We start from the raw sequence: 20,659 nt of genomic DNA, 5'->3' as shown, positions 1-20,659 counted from the left end.
AAGTTTAGGCCTGCTCCACTATCCAACCACCATTGGGTTGCCAGAGAACTAGACAGATGCTACGAGATAGGAGAGTGGAAAAAATGTGATCAAGGTTACCCAGGACCATGAGGGAAATGGGTTGGATTGTCTTGGTCCTGTCATCACTGTGTGGTACTAGAAAAACCCTTTGTAGTGTAGGAGCCTAAGCAAAATATTCCTTAATGATAGTGAAATATAATAATCCAAATTTGAGTGAAAAAAGAAAATGAGAAGCTCGTGTCAGAAATAAGCTTATTTTTTCACTACCGAAAAAATAAATGACCTTGAAGCTCAATCCGTTTTTATTGAAGAAATATATAAACTAATTTGTTTTATAACTTAAATTTCCAAATTTTTGAATATTTGAAATTACAAAATCTGACAGCCCCCCTAAAAAAGAGCTCTCCTTCGTTGTCCTCTTGGTCCTCTGTGCAACAGTGAGATCTCCATTTTAGTGATTAATTTCTCATGAATGACTATGAAAATTGACGCAGCTGTTGTAGCTGCCCCTTTGCTCAAACTGATATAAGTTGGTTTTCGGTGTTTCCCTCTGTCTATTTTTGCATCATTTACCTTTCTAGTTAGTGCTTTTTTTTTTTGTAGGAATTTGATTGCTTGACAGCATGAAGAAGACATTTATAAGAGTAAACAGACGAGAAGTAAGCTCTGTGTTTCTCTTAGAAAATAGACTTCTATTAACTAAGATAAAATCATACAAAAGGGAGACCTCAGACCAAAAGGTAGGGAGATCTCAACCAATCTCGGGCATTATGCTTCCATAAGAGTCCTGTAGAGATCGTGGAAAAGAGTATGCCCTTGACCAAAAGTGCTTTTGGATTAAACCTAACCCATCACATAATTAACCTATAACTTAGAAATGATGACTTTTAAAGGCACAAATGTCAAAGATCATAGCTAAAAATGTACAATTTGTATACATATCCCACATTTCAAACAAGATTTTGTTAATTTGTGAGATTTAGACACTATCGAGAGAGAGTTGCAAACCACCCAAAATGCAATCACCTTTCTCTTTCAAAATTCACATTTAAGCTTTCAACATCTACATACTATAAATAAAAAAACTTTACATATTATTTCCAAAAGTTTGAACATCCTTTAATATTTATGTCTTATGTATAATTTCTTAGATTGGTTATATATAGTTATGAAGAAAGATTAATTAAATTGAATTTTGAAACCTATGTTTTGAGTCTAGACAACTTTTAGAAATGAGGGAATCAACATGTGCTTCATCTCTTGACAACCAAATTTTTGCTTTGGGTTTCTTTTAAAATCCAATATTTCTCTTGGACTTCTTGATACCCGAAAGAATGAATGACACCCAGTGAAGCCTTCATACTTCAGGCTTGCTCCAATATCCACCACCATGGGGTTGCCAGAGAACTAGATAAATGCTATGAGATAAAACAGTAGAAAAATGTGATGAAGGTTACCAAGACCATGAGGGAAATGGGTCTGATTGTCTTGGTCTTGTTGGTGCTAGAAAAACGCTTTGTAGTGTAGGAGTCTTAACGAAATATTTCCTTAATGATAGTGGAATATAATAATTGAAATTTGAGAGTGAAAAGCTCTAGTGTTAGAAATAAGCTTATTTTTTCACTACCTAAAAAAATAAACGACCTTTAAGCTCAACCCGTTTTTATTGAAGAAATATATAAACCAATTTGTTTTATAACAAAAAATTCTAAAATTTTGAATCCTTGAAATTACACTTTTCAAACAGCGAAAAAATTTCTAAAATTTTGAATCCTTGAAATTACACTTTTCAAACAGCGAAAAAAATAAATGACCTTTAAGCTCAACCCATGAAGAAATATATAAACCAGTTTGTTTTATAACTGAAATTTCCAAATTATTGAATCCTTGAAATTACACTTTTCAAACAGCGTGCGGCCGGCAGAATATTCTGACAGCGGTGGGGGAGCATGCTACCGCGAGACTCGAGAGCAGGCAGCCTGCAGGCCACCACCCGCCCTCTTGACCAGAGCAGGCAGTCTGCAGGACTTTGAGAGGATGGGCGATGGCGAGCCCCACGTTGAGACCCCGCTTCTCCTGCCGTCATACCACCATGGCTGCCCCGGTTGCCTGCTCGACCGCCGCAAGGCTGCTGCCAATGGCGTCCCCCCTAAAAAAGAGCTCTCCTTGGTTGCCCTCTTGGTCATCTGCAACAGTGAGTTCCTTTTACATGATTGCAAACGATCATGAAAATTGACGCAGCTGTTGTAGCTGCCCCTTTCCCTTTCCCTTTCGATCATGGATGCATGATAAGCCTTCTTTGTTTTTATATTCAGCTTTATTTTTTCATGTCGAAGGTTTCGATAATACCACATGTTTCTAATCACTTCTTTTTGGATTTGATTGTTTACAGCCCTACCAATTGCTTCGCTTTTCCCATTTGTATATTTCATGGTAAGTTGTTCCCTGTTTTGGCAAGTTCCCTTCGTATCCATGCCTTAAAAGAAACCATTCTTTTGTTTTTTGGGTCATGAGAGTTACACGGTGATAAATTTGTTAGTTTCTTGTTCATATGTGAACCAAAACATCAAGCTAGCTACACTTAATCAGTAGCCTGTATTCTACTCTTTGTAAGAACCGTATCTATGTCTTTCTTGTAGGCCCGAGACTTTGGAATTGCGAAGTCAGACACAAAAATTGCTTCATACGCAGGCTACATAGGTGTCAAACTTGATCAAATTTTCCATACGCTAAAAAATCAGTGTCCCGGCTTTGCCTTTTTTTCTTCAAACATGCCTAAACACAGTGTATTTACATATGCTTTGTTTAGTGGATATCTTATATAAATTTGTTGTCAGTTTTTATTGCAGAACTAAAAGTCTTGCTTTTAGAAAAAATAACTGCAGCTTATCAGTTAATAGTGGGACAACTATATAAGCTTGGAAAGGATGTTGTGCTAAGGTGATACAAAAGGGAGGATGAATTTGTAAATGTTCTAGAAGAAGGGTGCATGAGGAAAAACTGCTTGCAAGGTTTTCCAAATAGGACTACGGTGGCCAATATTGTTCGATGATGCCATAGAATTTGTTAAGGAATGTGAGGAATATCAAAGATTTATTTTTACCACAACAAAAACGTAGAATGCCTCTCATACTAGTTATAGTTACACAACCTTTTGGGAAATGGGGAATTGATTTTGTAGAACCTACGAGACCTCTGCACAATAAAACCAGGCACGTTACAAAAAGCACCCCATTTTTTGGTGGCAAAATAACTTTTTGAGATTCTTATCACAAGACAATGGCTGGGTTGTACAATGTGGTTCTAAATCTCTAAGGTCTTTTTGGAGATTAATAAGCCCAATGTGTGTGTTTGTGTGTGTATGTAGCACCTTTACTCTCTATGTATCTGTCAAGAATTCCACCTTGTCAAGAATTCCAAAATTGTAAATGGTTTTTATTGCCTATACCTGTGCTCACCTTAAAACACCTCAATTCAAGAGAGTAAGGACATTTACGTGTACAGTAATGTGCAGATATCAAACTTGGTATAAAAAAATCCTTTGCTTTTAAATGACAATGGGGTAAAGGGGAAGAGAAACAGGGAAGTGTGTGCACTCACATTTGATGAAAAACAGGTAGAGGGAGAGGAGACACACACACAGGAGTAAACCCTAATGTATATTGCAAACCCTAACCATAGAGGCCATTTTCCTTCTCACACAATGCATAAAGCCATAATCCATAATACACACACACTATTGTGTTGTGTCCACACTCAGCTAATGTCCACACACTATGACCAGTTGGACGTGGTCATTTATTATGTCTCATACATGTTCCTACCTAACATGCCAGCACATAGCACAGCTGGCACACGCTGACATCGAGCTTGAATCTCAACAGCTCTTCTTAAACTCATGATGTACTGTCATAGATGAAGATGTAGATGAGCTTGGGCTATCAAAGCTCTCAACACTCCCCCTCAAGCTCATCCCACGTACTCCCAACATAGTACGGAAGTACTCAAACTTCTCCCTGCTAAGTGGCTTTGTAAAGATGTCGGCCACCTGCTCTTTAGTCTTCACATACTGCAGATCCACTGTACCATCGAACACTTTCTCTCTGACAAAGTGATAGTGGACCTCTATGTGTTTGGTCCGTGCATGAAAAACTACATTCTTGGCCAACTGTATGCTGCTCATGTTGCCATCAATAGGCTCACCCAAATCAGCCAAGAGATTCTTTAACCATACTCCTTCACATGTAGCAATGGCTGCACCCCTGTATTCAGTCTCTGTACTAGATAAAGCAACAGTAGGTTGCTTTTTGTTACTCCAACTCACCACTGCACTTCCAAATGTAAAGGCATAACCACTAGTAGACCTCTTGTCATACGAGCTACTTGCCCAATCTGCGTCTGTGTAGCCATGTACATCCAAGCCTTTACCATGCTCATAAAGAAGACCATAATGTGCAGTGGTCTTTACATATCGCATAATGCGTCTCACTGCATCCAAATGAGGTTTTCTGGGGCTCTGCATAAATTGGCTTACTAGTCCCACAGCATAACTGAGATCCGAGCGTGTGATAGTCATGTAAATAAGACTTCCAACCATCTTTCTATACATAGATGGATCATTCAACTCTTTACCAAAATCAGCCCGCAACTTCACATTCTGCTCCAAAGGTGTACTCATTGGCTTACACTCTGTCATCCCATATTTTGCCAGCATAACCTGCATGGTCTTTGATCACTTCAATTCCAAGAAAATATCTCAATTCACCCAAGTCTTTCATGTCAAACTGCCCACTCAATGCCTTCTTGACATGCATAACATCTGTAGCATGATCTCCTGTGACAATCAAGTCATCCACATAGATGACAAGTAAGACAATCCCATGATGTGTTTTCTTCACATAGAGTGAAGAATCTGCTGTAGAAACCTGAAATCCAAGGGAGATAAGATATCGGCTCATCTTATCACTCCAAGCACGAGGTGCTTGTTTCAAACCATGTAATGCTTTCTTTAATCTGCATGGGATACTTTGGATGTACATATCCTTCTGGCTGCGCCATATAAACTTCCTCTTGTAGATCACCATTTATAATGCATTTTCACATTCATTTGATGCATTTCCCAACCATTTGCTGCAGCCATAGCAATGACTGCTCTCACTGTTCCCATCTTTGCAATTGGACTAAATGTTTCATCATAGTCCAAGCCTTGGGTTTGTGCATAACCCTTAGCTACCAATCTTGCTTTATGTCGCTCAATGGAACCATCTGACTTACATTTCACCTTGTAAACCCATTTACAACCAATGACATTTTTGCCTTGTGGTAAGGCAACCAAATTCCATGTTTCATTATGAACCAACGCGTCCATCTCAACATCCATTGCCTTCTCCCATACATGCTTTCCAATAGCTTCCGTATAGCATGTAGGTTCCACATGCTTCACCAAAGAGGTCATATATGCGTAATGCATAGCAAAATCACGATATGTCAACCTGTCAACTGGATACCTGACCCTTTGAGATCTCCGCAATGCATGCGGATCACTTTGAACACGTGTCACTCTAGCATGTGGAGGCACATATCTATCTCCAGAGTCCATATATCAAGTGTCATTACTTTCAGCATTTGTCATCATAGATCCCACAACATGTTTCATGGCAAACAAGTGATTTGCGCTACCATCATTACTGCTTGATGCATAATTTCCACCATGTTGTGCATAATGTCCACCATGTTGTGCTCTACCCCCTCTCAAATCATTTTGTTTGCGGAAACAATCACGTGCCATATGACGAAATTTTCCACAGTAATGGCATTCCACATTTTGCATAGATGTTTGTTGGCCTTGCCAACGTCCTCTACCACGAGGATTACCTTTGCCTCTCTGAGGGATATATCCACGACCACCTCTAGCACCATATGTAGGCTGAAAATTCTGTTGTGGTGACCTGTCCTGCCATCCACGACCATTACCACGGCCACGTGATGCAAATCTCCCCTTGTCTCTAGATCCCCTTTGTGAATAGAAAGCCTGATTTCTACCATTATCATCATGGCTAGTAGATGCATCATGAAAGGAGTCACCGAGTTTGATTTCTTCAACAAGCAAGAGTGAAACCAACTCATCAAAGTCTGGTAAACCTGTACTCCGAACCGAGATGGATGTATCAAAAGACTTATACTCCTTGCCAAGACCACGCAAGGTAATGTCTACCAAATCATCATCATGCATGGGGGCATTGATTGTTGCCAATGCATCTGCATACTTCTTTATCTCTTGTACATAATCATGGATGCTCCTTCCTTTCCGTTTCACATTATGAATCTGTTGTCTCAACTGAGACTTGCGAGCACTAGTGTCTGTATCAAACAGCTTTACCAATGTATCCCATGCATCCTTGGGATTCTCAGCATCATGTATATGTACGAGTATAGCTTCCGAGATACATATAGACAGGTAATGCAAAACTTTGTATGCTCTTTCTGACCATTGCTTATGAGCTATAACCTGTTGCTGTGTAGGTTGTCGGGGTAGTTCTGGCTCTGGCTCCGCACCTGTAATAAGATTTTAAAAACCTTTTTCCTTCAGAAAGCTTTTGATCCTGTACTTCCATGCTTGGAAGTTCTTCCTATCCAACTTTTCACCCACAATTTGTACTGGATCGTCCGACATATTTGCTCAATGCCTTCCGCACGTCCAAATCTGTAAACGAGCCTTTCTCAGCTCAACCACACTCTAATAAGTGTTCCAGATACTCCAAAGTAGTCAACAAACTTCACTTTTGATGTAGAAAATCAAACTGATTGCATCCAAAATGAACTGGCATGCGCAGTCCAAGGTACCCTGTTTTGGCACGCTTTTCAAGGCTTCAAATTGCAATGTAGTGGTTCAATCAAGTGTGGATAACTTACATTGACACCTAAACAAGCTCAATGTTGCATATCAACACCAACCAAGGTGTGTACATACCAATTTTGTCAAACCCCCTTCTCTGTTTTGAGAAAAAATTCGAAAAACCAGTAGTAGAATTGCTCTAATTTCTTCAATGCTTGTCCAAATTGAGAGACCAGGCATTCATTAGCTTAGCAATGATGTCCACTAACTCCATGTAAAAGGAATTAGACCAATTGTTTAAGATGAGAGAGTAATTAGTCGATTAATCACACTCTGTTTCACTAATCACAGTAGACAACCTGTTTAATCATCTCATTTCCAGCTCCATAATTCATAATTGTTCCAACCAATCATGTAGCAATCTCCTTGGGTTTGTGTATTACACAATTGCTAAGCAAAATTCAGGTTACACAAGTGGAATTTGGCCTCCACTTATCAAGAATATGAGAAAAGTGCTCTGTTTTCTCTGTATGATCTGCGCCGCCTGCTCCTGAGGGGATTTGGGCTGATTGTAGTGTCAATTGAGAGTATATATGATTGCCTAACACACCAAGGCATGTGTACAACCCATCAATTGTCTGATTTTTGCAAAAACTTGCTCTAATTTCATCCACCAAGTGACTCTTTTTCTCTGATTTGTGAGAGCTTCAAAAACAGTAATTTTTCAATCACTCAAATGCATCATACTTGCTCCAAATTCAGTGTAGGGCTTGCACATGAGTTGCCAATACATTCCTATTTGCCAGATACATGTTTCTTTGTCAGATTTACATCCTTTTTCACAATACATCACTGCTTTCAAGCTCCAATGGAAAGCTTGCAAAAACCAGAATTTTCTTTTGCTTTGGGTAATCCTAATTTGTCTTGTTTGTGCTTGAATCATCTGCAATCCGCTCAAGGATGTTTAGTAGACCTTACCCGGTAGGCCAAGCTCTCAGATTTGATAGAAATCGGTGTGCTCTAAGCTTCACAGCATCAATGGCAAGCTTCACAGCTTTTCTTCACAGTTTCTTCTCCCTCTTCTCTCACTCACTCATAAACCCTAATAGAGAGCACCAGGCTCTGATACCATGATGAAAAACAGGTAGAGGGAGAGGAGACACACACACAGGAGCAAACCCTAATGTATATTGCAAACCCTAACCATAGAGGGAAGCCATCTCCCTTCTCACACAATGCATAAAGCCATAATCCATAATACACACACACGCTATTGTGTTGTGTCCACACACAACTAACCCTAGCTAATGTCCACACACTATGACCAGCTGGACGCGGTCATTTATGTCTCACACATGTTCCTACCTAACATGCCAGTACATAGCACAGCTGGCACACGCTGACATCGAGCTTGAATCTCAACAACATTGCTGCTGGGAGAGCCATTATGGAGTTCCACCCCCCCTCCCCTTCCCGAAAAAAAAAAGACTTCTATTAAGTGAGATAGAATCATACAAAAGAGAGACCTCAGGCCAAAAGGTAGGGAGATCTGAGCCAATCTAGGGCATTATGCTGGCAATAAGAGTCGCGTAGAGGTCGTGGGAAAGACTATGCCACGGTCCCATTGTTTCATAAAACAGTTGTGCTTTCACTGCGTAGCTCTTGAAGATTTTGTATATGGGCCGAGATGGCCATCAGATTGTGAACAATGTAACTCCATATGCTGCAAATACATTGGGTATGATAAATCTGAGTTTCCTCAATGGCCTTTGAACATCTGGCCTTCCAAATATGCCATGCCGCGATACTAGCAATAATCTTCGTGACTGTGCCAATATGTTGTGGAGGCGATGTATATCTGGACCGGGGGATATCGTGTAGTAGGCATCTCTGTGCTATGTCCCCATGGACAAGAATAGTCGGGTCCAATCCCTTTACCTCAAAGAGAAGCTGGGCTCCAGACTCGGGCCCCAGACTCAGTCAACCATGCAATAGAACCCCAAGTAACATAGACAGGCCAATACTCAGCCTGCACAAAAGCTGAGCCATCGAAGCCCAAAATCTTTGTGCACCGTTGCACTCCCATAAGCAATGATCTACTGTATCCGATGGAGCTGGGCGTCTAGGGCAAGATGGGTCCACACCAAAGATGGATCTCCACTAGTTGGTGGGCAGCCCACCATGTAAAAACTGTTGGATTATATCATCTCGAGAGGGTCTACATCACCTTTTTTCATGCTTGTATTGGCCATTTATGAGGCCTTGCATTGGCATATCTTAGCAGAGATTATTTAGCATTTTTTTCTACCATTTTTTGATATTTTTAGGCATTTTTTTAAGCATTTTATGCTACTGCCATGCTGTCGGCCTGCCACAGCTGGCCGACCAACATCCTAGGGGAATATATAAGGGCTGGCTCCCTTTTGTTAGCACTTTCATCCCTAGTTTCTGCTCTTTATGGTGCCCATTTGGTCCCCTTTTGTATGGCCCTTGCTTGTGGGCTGGCCACCCCTTTTTTACTATTTTTCTGGGATTTTTCCCAGCCATTCTGGCATTTTTCCAGTGAGCCATGTCCAACAGCTCCAGTCGGCCTGTTTCTGAGCTCCAGTCGGCCAGCTCTTCCCCACTATAAATAGTGGGTGCTGGCCTCTCATTATTTATTGAGTCTTGTACTTATTTGCTCCCTCACTTATGAGACTATCACTGTCTCTTGCTTGGGACTGTTTTGGTTCAGTATATTCAGCATAGTTTGCTCCATATCTCTCTCTCTCTTGCACTCTCTGTTCAGCACATTCTAGTGCCACTCTGCTTCCGCCTGTGCACTCTTTCATGGTATCAGAGCTCCAGGTTTAGCAACCTTTCTGCTGCCCCAGATTCAGCCCTGTTTTCAGCACCTTCTCCTTTGCGTTTTCTTCCAGATCCATAGCTTTTGCTGCTGCGTTTTCTGGACAGCACTCTGCTGGTCGTTTTTTCTTCAGATTGGCTTCACCGATTCAGCCGTCTGGCTCTTGGAGATCAGCGTTTCATTGCCCACTTGGAGATTGGACTACAGGCGGCCTGTTTTCTACAGGACAGCACTTGTTCACTGCTGCGTTTTCCTCTCCAGTGGTCCTTTCCCTTTGCAGAGGGGGCTTGTGGTGTTGCAGGCTTTGGTGGCACTCTTGGTACCTGTGGAGGACACCTTTTCTTCAGAGATTGTGCATTTCTTGAGATTGAGCCCAAGCTCTTGTGATGGCTGCTCCCACTTCTCTTCATATGTTTGTTGAGTCTGCCAAGTTGGATGGTTCCAACTACACCCTATGGAAGGTGAAGGTGAAATCGGCCTTGCGTGGCGTGGATATTTGGGATTGGCTTGTTACACCAGCCAATGCCACCCCTCCCACCCTTGCTTCCGGTGGTGTGACTCAAGCACAGATTGATATTTGGCAGTCGAATGATCGACGTGTTTTCTCCTTCCTGATGTTGAACTGTCAGGATGCTGTTCTCTCTCATGTGCGTACAGCAGATGCTGCACATGAAGTTTGGAAGGCTTTTGCAGATCTCTATGAGATTAAGTCTCCGGATCGGATTTTGGCATTGGAAAAGCAACTTATGAACTTATCAGTTTCTGCGTTTCCATTGTTATCTGCTTTCATCTCAAAGATGAAAGATCTCCGGGACGAGCTTGCTGTTTGTGGCAAGGACATCTCCACAGAGGATATGGCTATTTGGCTGCTCTCCAAACTTCTAGAGAGGTTTGATGCATACTTTCAGTCTCTGGTTTCTTCTCCTCGTCCTGTTCCAGTTACTTGGGAGGAAGTTCTCCCCTCCATTATGCAGATAGAGTCTCGCTTTGAGGAGTGGACTGGCACCTCCGGTGGCCCTGATGGAGCTTTGGCAGCACGAGATAAAGGGAAGTCTCAACAAAAGAAAGGTAAAGGGGGTTCTGACAAGAACTCCAAGGATTCCGATAAGGATAAAGACAACAAATCTTCAAAGAATAAGGACATTGAATGTCATTATTGTGGCAAGAAGGGTCACAAGTCACCCCAATGTCACAAGAAGAAGCGTGATGAAGCAGCAAAGAACTCTTCCTCAACGGCGGTGTCTCAACCCAAGAAGGATGATGGAATTCTTCTCTTAGCAGGTACTCGGCGTATACTTGCTCTTGTGACTTCTCAGTCACGGTCTTGGATTGTTGATAGCGGTGCTACTGCTCATATGACACCCCATCGAGATTGGTTCGAGGACTTCACTGCCAGATCAGGCGAGATCACTCTGGGTGATTCTTCTTCTGTGCCAGTGCATGGTCATGGCACTATCCCCATCTTCCGTTCTGAAGAGGACAAGAGGTACTTCTCTGACGTTTTGTATATTCCAGATTTGGCTTTTAACCTTTTGTCAGTGAGTGCTCTTACAGCTCAGGGTGCGGAGGTGATATGAGATTACCATTCGTGATAAAGCGACTGGTAGCATCTTGGCTCAGGGAGTCCAAGATAGTGGCCTCTACAAACTGACCGCTCTGCTTTCTTCTGGTGCTTCTTTTGCTCTTTGGCATGCTCGGTTTGGCCATTTGAGCTATCAGCTTCTGCAGCGAGCTTCGAAGGATGGGTTGGTTGATGGATTACCAACCATCAAGGCTCCGTCTTCTCCTTGTTCCTCTTGTTTACAGGGGAAGCAGCACCGAGCCGCCTTTCCGAAGGAGGCGACACATAGATCTTCGACATCACTTGCTCTCATTCATGCAGACTTATGTGGTCCTATGAGTACCGCGTCTTTGAGTAAGGCATTGTACATGCTCGTGATGGTGGATGATTTTACCAGATATACTTGGGTTTTCTTTCTGAAGACCAAGGATGAGACTTTTCATCACTTTTGTGATTGGAAAGCCGAGTGTGGAAAAAGAGACCGGTCACTCGGTCAAGGCTCTCAGGACCGATGGAGGGGGTGAGTTTACATCCCAGGCGTTTCAACAATATTGCAAGACACATGGCATTCGGAGACAGCTTACTACAGCATATACTCCATCTCAGAATGGAGTTGCCGAGAGGAAGAATAGGACCATTATGGAGATGGCCCGTGCTATGCTTGAGCATTCTTCATTACCTCGACGTTTCTGGGGGGCTGAGGCGGCTTTCACTGCTGTCTACATTCAGAATAGGTCTCCTACTGCCTAAGGAGCACCGCTCCAAGTTGGACTCGAAGTCTCAGCGCATGACTTTTCTCGGATACAGCACTGTGTCCAAGGCATATCGTCTTTATGATCCTCAAGCCGGTAAAGTTGTTGTGAGCCGTGATGTGGTGTTCGACGAGACTCCTACATCTTCAGAGGGGGGTGGTGAGCTTCTTCTTCCTGCACCTCCTTCTCCTCCTCCTACTCCTCCTCCTGCTCCCGCTGTTACTGTTACACCTCCAGCTGAGGATTCTCAGTCAGATGATGATGACCCTGCTCCTCCTCCGGCGAGTTCGAGCAGATCTGTACCTGGTTGGTATTATCAGACAGTTCGTGACTCTGGGTTACGTGAGCTTCCTTCTGCTCCTCCGCCTGGTTCTCTTCGGCGTTCTTCCAGAGTTACAGGGAAACAAATTCATGAGGGCAACATGTTTGTTAATTATGCTCTTATGTCTACAATCATTAATGGTCCTTCTGATCCCATCTCTGTAGACGAGGCTCTTTCACATGAGTCTTGGCGTCATGCTATGCAGACAGAGCTGGATGCTATCGAATGGAATGGCACTTGGATTTTGGTGCCTCGGCCTCTGCAGCGTAAGGTGATTGGTGTGCGTTGGATTTTCAAATCAAAGTTCCGAGCTGATGGCAGCTTGGACAAGCACAAGGCGAGGTTGGTTGCCAAGGGTTATGCTCAGCGCCCTGGTGTCGACTTCGATGAGACCTTCGCTCCAACGGCCCGTATGACTACCATACGTACCGTTCTTGCACTTGCAGGAAATCATAGATGGCCCGTTTTCCAGATGGACGTCAAGTCGGCTTTCTTGAATGGAGAGCTTACACAGGAGGTTTATGTTGATCAGCCGCCAGGATTTGTTGTTCCGGGCAAACAGGATCATGTGTACCGGCTGAAGAAGGCTTTATATGGTCTAAAGCAGGCTCCGCGGGCTTGGTACCAGCGGATTGATGAGTTCTTTCAGAAGCTCGGCTTGCGCCGTTCTCATGCAGATTCGAACCTTTATATCCTCCTTGAGAGGGGGTTGATTGTTATCATTGTGGTCTATGTTGATGACCTCATCTTTACAGGTTCTTATTCTGTGCAGATCCGTTCTGTTATGGATGCTTTGGAGACAGAGTTTGAGATGACGGATCTGGGCCTCTTGCACTATTTTCTTGGCTTTGAGATTTGGCAGACCTCGAAGGGCATTTTCTTCTCTCAGCAGAAGTACACTGCGGAGATTCTCGACAGATTTCAGATGACTGGGTGCAAACCAGTATCTTCTCCTTTGGATATTGGTGAGAAGCTTTCTTCACTTGATGCTTCTCCAAGGACTGATCAGGGACAATATCGGGTTCTCGTCGGTTGTTTGGTATGGTTGACCTACTCCCGATTGGACATATGCTTCGCAGTCAGTTTATTGAGTTCCTTCTCATCCAAACCCCGTCAGCAGCATTGGCGGTGTGCTCTCAAAGTTCTCCGGTACTTACGTGGCACTCTGGATTTTGGCATCTTTTATGGCCAAGGACGCACTCTTGTTGGATGGTCTGACTCAGACTGGGCTGGAGATCCAGATACACGGCGTTCGACCACTGGTTGTGTTTTTTCACTTGGGTCTGGAGCCATTTCTTGGAGCAGTAAAAAGCAGCCCACTGTGGCGCTTTCCTCTACCGAGGCGGAGTACCGTGTAGTTTGTTATGCTGCATGTGAGGCGATATGGTTGCGGAGATTATTGGAGGAGCTTGGCTGTCCTCCTACCGGATCTACTCTTCTTTGGTGTGACAATCAGAGTTGCATCGCCATCGCCAAGAACCCTGTGTTTCATGCTCGTACGAAACACATTGAGATTCAGTATCACTACGTTCGTGAACGGGTTCTTGCTGGAGATTTGCGTTTGGAGTATTGTCCTTCCGCGGAGAATGCTGCAGATTTGTTCACCAAGCCGGTTTCTCAGGCTTCCTTGGCTCCTCATCTTCGGATTCTTGGAGTTTGTTTAGCATCTGGTGCTGAGAGGGGGTGTTAGCACTTTCATCCCCAGTTTCTGCTCTTTATGGTGCCCATTTGGTCCCCTTTTGTATGGCCCTTGCTTGTGGGCTGGCCACCCCTTTTTTACTATTTTTCTGGGATTTTTCCCAGCCATTAGCTCCAGTCGGCCTGTTTCTGAGCTCCAGTCGGCCAGCTCTTCCCCACTATAAATAGTGGGTGCTGGCCTCTCATTATTCATTGAGTCTTGTACTTATTTGCTCCCTCACTTATGAGACTATCACTGTCTCTTGCTTGGGACTGTTTTGGTTCAGTATATTCAGCATAGTTTGCTCCATATCTCTCTCTCTCTTGCACTCTCTGTTCAGCACATTCTAGTGCCACTCTGCTTCCGCTCTGTGCACTCTTTCACCTTTCCCCCAGTTCATCTCATTTTTTAGCATTGAGCTGAGGTCATTAGCAACTGCTGCTTCTCACCATTGTAGAGCACCTACGGGCTTCCCTTGTGCTCAGATTTCAGCAATAAACATCAGTTTCCAGCATTTACAGGTCTTGTACTTGGGCCTACATCTGTGTTTTATATTTGCTTCACTTTCTTTCATGGTATCAGAGAAAAACGTTGACCTGTGAGCAGAAGAAAGCTGCGTTTTTTGTTTTGGAGCGGAGGCCTTGACAGTTTGCTGTGTTTTCTGCAGATTTCAGCGTGGAAGGTGCTACGTTTTCTTTCGGGAGCAGATGCTTCCTCAAGAGTGCTGCGTTTTCTTCATCTGATACTTGGGACTGTTGTATTTCTAAATTTTCAGCAAAGATTGTTGATTTTTCTGATTGCTGAAGTCCTCTTCTAGGTGCTGAGGACAGGGAACTACATCTTGGAGAGATCTTCTTCCTCTCCTTTCAGTTTCCCACCATCTGTACACAGCCTTAGAGGAGGACTTGCTGATTTTTTTTTTCATTCCCTTTCTTTAGAGAAGGTTTCTTGTCAGAGGACATGGCTTCACGAGGTTTCTCTACTGTTGCTCCTTCTCCTGTTGATTCTCCAGCACCATCACAGCCTGGATCCCCTGCTCTCGCCGCGCCACAGGTGGTTCCTATTCCCAATCTTTCCTCTCTGAGTTTCTCTCATCCAGGTTTTGCTCCCACCCCTACCCACATACCATCCTACAATCCTCCCCAAGTCAGTGACTCCATGAACCTTACCGCAACCAAGTATCATACTTGGTCTTTCTACACTCAGTTGTTGCTGGAAGGAGCCGGTGTGTGGATGGCTATCTCCACACCTCACTTGGTGGACCCTGCTTTGAGAAGCATATTGGATGCTCGGGCTCGTCTTATCATCATCCATTGCATGACTCCATCCATAAAGGCACAGTTTGTCTCCTCTCGGAGTAATGCTCATCAGATGTGGACAAAGATCGAGAGGAGGTATGGGAGAGTTTCGATAGTGGAGATTGCCAAATTGGAGTCAGATGATCTGGAGAAGCTTACTATCACTGAGTCTGATAACCTGATTGAGAAGATTGGAGAGTTTTCCCGTATCAAGCTGCAACTTGAGGAGTACGGGAGCACCATCAACAATCCCATCCATAAACTTCTTGGTAAGTTGCTTGCTTCCTTTGATTCTTTCAGGGATAATATTTATTTCCGTGATCCTCTCCCCCCTTTTGAGGAAGGCGTGAGTTATCTCCCCACGACAACTGCATGCTTCGCGGAAAAGGCAAGTCGGAGTTTGTTTTTGTTGCCTCTGACAAGGGCAAAGGCAAAGGCGGAAAAGGGAACTCCAACAACAACGACAATGACAACAACAACAACAAAAACAAAGGCAAAGGCAAGCGGAAACAGGATTCTAAGGAATCCAAGGACAAAAGCAATGAATGTGATTATTGTGGTAGGACAGGCCATACTGAGGCTCGCTACTTTGCTTATCGTTGATGATTCTCGAGTAGCAAAAGCCAAGTATAAAGCCCAGGATGCTTCTAAAGCATCTGACAAGGACAAACACCAAAGATAAAGGCAAAATTTCAGAGGAGGGATCTGCCAAAGTTGCATACATGGCAGTCACAGATTCATCCACTTCTTCAAAGGATTCATTCCTTGTGATCATAGATATGACTTCTCTTGAAGAGGTTAGTGTCACACCCGAAGCGGTGGAATGGGTTGGTGATAGTGGTGCTTCTGTCCACATGACCAATCAGGCCCATATCTTGGAGGACTACCAGACTATCTCTTCTTCAGTTCGTATCGGCGACAACTCTTCGCTTCCTATCACCGGTGTTGGTAATGTTTCTTTGGGTTCCTCTGTCGCCTTACATGATGTTCTGCATGTACCATGAATTTCCAAAAATCTGTTTTTAGTATACAAAGCTTCTTAGAAGGGACTTGGTGTGTAGGTCATCGAAGTAATCAACAGGAAGACTCTCTCGGTTGTTGCCAATGGAGTCCATGATGGGGGTCTCTACAAGATCACCAATTTTTCTTCCCAGATCCCTCACAGTGATTCCCATATTCATGAGCTTTTCTCACCCGTGTTGGCTTTGGTTTTTGAGGCAGGTACTTCTTTGTGGCATTCTCGCTTCGGTCATGTACCCATTGCTGCCTTACAGAAGTTCCATTCTAAGCAGGTTGTTAGCGGACTACCTCAGCTCAGGTCTCTCTTACACATCTTCTCATCCTGCATGATGGGCAAGCATCATCGAGATGCATTTCCAGAGGAGGCCACTCATCGAGCAACCCGAAGACTGGAGCTTATACATGCAGATCTTGCACGACCTATGGAGGTTGAGTCTCTTGGCGGGGCTCGATATTTTCTTCTTCTTGTGGATGATTTCACTCACAAAGTTTGGGGATGTTTTCTGGCTTGCAAGTCAGATGCTTTTGCCAGTTTTAGGACTTGGATCGCTATGGTGGAAAATCATTTTGGGGGTAGAGTTTCATTCCTTCGGACTGATAATGGTGGCGAGTTTGTACCATTTGATGACTTCCTTGCTTCGAAGGGCATTCATCGATAGACTACAGTTCCTTACACTCCTCAGTAGAATGGAGTTGTGGAACGAAAGAACCGGACCGTCAAAGAGATGGCCCGTGCTTTGTTGCATCATGCAGGTATCATGCAAGTCTCCCTCTTGCTTTCTGGGGTGAAGTTGTGGCTACCTCAGTTTATCTCATTAACCGCTCTCTCACAAAAGCGGTTAAGGGGATGACTCCGGAGGAGGCCTTTACAGGACGCAAGCCTTCTGTATCTCATCTTTGTGTTTTCGGCTGTGTTGCTTATGTGCATGTCCCAGATAAGAAAAGGGACCACACTCGCCCCGAAGTCAAAGAGGATGATCTTCACAGGCTACAGTCTGAGATCCAAAGGGTACCGCTTTTGGGATCCGGAGGTTGATGATATCATCATTTCCCGTGATGCTCAATGTGATGGGAGCTTGTTTGGCATTGATTCCTCTCCCCCAGATGCAACTTCCGACTTTCTGGATGATCCATTCCCGGTAGATACTAGTGATTTTTTAGCTCTTCCACGTCCAACTGCTCCTCCTCCTCCTGTTGCAACCCCGGTGCCAGTTGCTCCTTTACAGTCACCCGTTCTTGTTGCATCAGCTTCTGCAGCTCCTAGTCCCTCTACGAGTCCTGCTTTGACTTTGGGATTACCCTCACCAGTGCTTACCTCATCACCACTTCCAGCAGCATCGGATGAGTCCCTTATTGTAGTTGGATCTTCTTCTTCACGCGTTGAGAGGAAGGCTGGCCTACCTTGGTGGGTTCAGCAACTCTGTAGAGATTCTGGTCTCACTGATGCACAGCTCCATAACTAGATCTCTACCACCACCCCTGGCCCTCGTCATTCATCTCGGGCTTCCACATCTCATCACACAGTGAATTATGCTCTCATGAGTTCTCCCGAGGAGATTGATGAGCTTGAGAGTCCAGAGGAGATTCTTTCACAGGCGCAGTGGTGGCAAGCCATGGAAAGAGAGATGGCCTCTATTGAGAGGAATAACACTTGGTCTTTGGTACCACGGCCCTTACATCATCATGTTATTGGTGTGAAATGGATTTTCAAAGTCAAGTTTCATGCAGATGGTACTTTGGATAAGTACAAAGCCTGCCTTGTTGCACGAGGATATGCTCAGAAGGTAGGTGAAGACTTTGATGAGACATTTGCTCCTACAGCCAGGTATACTACCATCAGGATTGTTTTGGCTTTGGTTGCACACTTCAGATGGCCCGTGTTAATCCGCTTTTTTGAATGGAGATTTAGAGGAGGAAGTTTATGTTGAGCAGCCTCCTGGTTTTGTGATTCAGGGATAGGACACCCATGTTTATCTTCTGCAAAAGGCTCTTTATGGTCTCAAACAGGCACCCCCGTGCCTGGTATCAAAAGATTGATGTCTTCTTGTTATCTCTTGGCTTTGAGAGGGTATATGCTGACAACAATCTCTATGTGCTTCTTTCTGATGGAGATATTTTTGTCATTGTTTTGTATGTTGATGACCTCATTCTTTCTGGCTCAGATGCTAGGTTGGTCACAGAGGTTCAGTCCAAGCTTTCAGAGACATTTGAGATGACTGATCTTGGCCTTCTACATTATTTTCTTGGGCTGGAGGTTTGGTAGAAAGATGATTGTATCTTCATTTCTCAGCAAAAGTATGTGAGGAAGTTGCTCACACTTTATGGGTTGTCAGATTGTACAGCTCTCTCTTGTCCCATGGATCCCGATGCCAAGTTATCCAAGGAGGATGATACACCCTTGGTGGATTCCACAGAGTACCGGCAGATTGTTGGCTTATTGCTTTACCTTGCCAACACCCGTCTAGACATCTCCTATGCTATGAGTGTCCTCAGCGAGTTCTCATCAGCCGCTTGAAGGTCTCATTGGCAGGCAGCTTTGAGAGTTCTTCGTTATCTTCGAGGTACTTCAGATTATGGCATCACCTACTCTTGTGGTGCTGATTTGGTTGGCTTCACAGATTCTGATTGGGTAGGCTGTATTGATACTCGAAGGTCTACATCTGGATATTGCTTCATGCTTGGTTCTGGATTGGTTTCTTGGAAGTCTCAAAAGCAGAGGATTGTTTTTGCTTCTTCTATCGAGGTTGAGTATAAATCCTACCTTCTATCCTCTACCGAGGCACTTTGGATTCATTAGATTCTGGAGCATTTGTGCTGTGCCAACACTTACCCTGTTACTATTTTCTCGGATTCTCAAAGTGCTATTGCTCTAGCACAGAATCCTGTGATACGGGGACGATGCAAGCATATTGAAGTGCATTATCATTTCGTACGCGACTGGATCGAGTTGGGCCTTCTTAGACTGGCCTACTGTTCTACCAAGGACAATGTGGCTGATCTTTTCACCAAATGACTTCCGAGAGCTACTATGGAGGTGTTGCTTTAGCGTGTTGGTATTGGACCGCCCCTTTGGCACTGAAGAGGAGTTGTTGGATTATATCATCTCCAGAGGGTCTACATCACCTTTTTTCATGCTTGTATTGGCCATTTATGAGGCCCTGCATTGGCATATCTTAGCAGAGATTATTTAGCGTTTTTTCTACCATTTTTTTGGTATTTTTAGGCATTTTTTGTAGCATTTTATGCTACTGCCATGCTGTGGGCTTGCTTTAGCTGGCCGACTAGCATCCTGGGGGAATATATAAGGGCTGGCTCCCTTTCCTCTAGTTCATCTCATTTTTCTTTTAGTTGAGGTCATTAGCAGCTGCTACTGCTCACCATTGTACAGCACCTACGGGCTTCCCTTGTGCTTAGATTTCAGCAATGAACATCAGTTTCCAGCATTTACATGTCTTGTACCTGGGCCTACATATGTGTTTTATATTTTCTTCACTTTCTTTCAAAAACAACCAAAAAAAGGTAGGAAATCTGGCTCCTCCTATATGAGTGCCAGTCTTTGTCACGATCTCCTTTGAAGGTGGGCTGTAATGCCATGTCTCCTAGTGAGGCCTCATAGTGAGGACTCTCTAGCTCTGACCAAGCAACAACTGGGCATTGCACAGTGTAACTGAAAAAAGGTACTCTTCATACGGTCAGATGCATCGATCCACTCCCAATCTCCAGGGACCCAATGTAAGTCTCTGATGGGACATCCACCATAAAGCCAAAGGCACCATGAGTCAGTGATTACCCCTGGGGAAGGGTCAGTATACCACCGCTTCCTAGAGCAGCCTACTACTCTCACTAGATAGACCACAGAACTAGGTGTGACCTCCTGTACATCACATTTATCCAACCACCATCCAGAATGTATAGAGTCGAAAAGAAGAACCCCATCCTCTAAACTTGGGAGTCCCATCACCTGAAGGGGCACACCTGTCCTAGAGAAGACACCAATGGTGATGCACACTCGTGAAAGTACCAATGATCCAATGGTTAGGTATAGTTGCATCAATCTGTGCAATCTGTCTATCGCTCCCTCTGAGCCTTGGAGTACATACATTTCTATGGCCATCTGGAAGATTTCTGAAGTTCTTCCAGTCAAGAATGGTCGCTCCACACCTCTCCCAGCTTGCCCACTGCATATACCCTGCTCCAACCAGTGGTCTGCCATAGTCATCTTTGAGGAGGTCGTTCCATGTATGCCGTAAGAATATCCTCATACCGAGCCAAGCATGGATAATGGAGGAAAGCAATGGAGAGGAAGGGGGCTGGTACTTTGCCTCCG

The 20,659-nt window shown here is 44.0% G+C and overlaps 1 protein-coding gene across 3 annotated transcripts in view; it reads left to right on the top strand.

Annotated features, from left to right (window-relative positions):
• Positions 1 to 1,912: 1,912 nt before the first annotated feature.
• The window catches only part of LOC147625730 (protein ZINC INDUCED FACILITATOR-LIKE 1-like), a 178,051-nt gene continuing 159,304 nt past the window's right edge, over positions 1,913 to 20,659 (top strand). For all 3 annotated transcript variants that reach the window (XM_086817263.1, XM_086817262.1, XM_086817261.1), the window contains exons 1-3: positions 1,913 to 2,215; positions 2,414 to 2,454; positions 2,661 to 2,721. In XM_086817263.1, coding sequence (XP_086673389.1) covers positions 2,059 to 2,215; positions 2,414 to 2,454; positions 2,661 to 2,721 — 259 coding nt within the window. In that variant the 5' untranslated portion in view covers positions 1,913 to 2,058. The remainder of the gene's footprint in view (positions 2,216 to 2,413; positions 2,455 to 2,660; positions 2,722 to 20,659) is intronic.

Source organism: Cibotium barometz, chromosome 23 (assembly GCF_041138505.1).
Source record: "Cibotium barometz isolate CiBa-2024 chromosome 23, ASM4113850v1, whole genome shotgun sequence".
NCBI lineage: Eukaryota > Viridiplantae > Streptophyta > Polypodiopsida > Cyatheales > Cibotiaceae > Cibotium > Cibotium barometz.
Note: the sequence above shows the minus strand (reverse complement) of the source record. Positions and strands in the feature narration are given on the sequence as shown.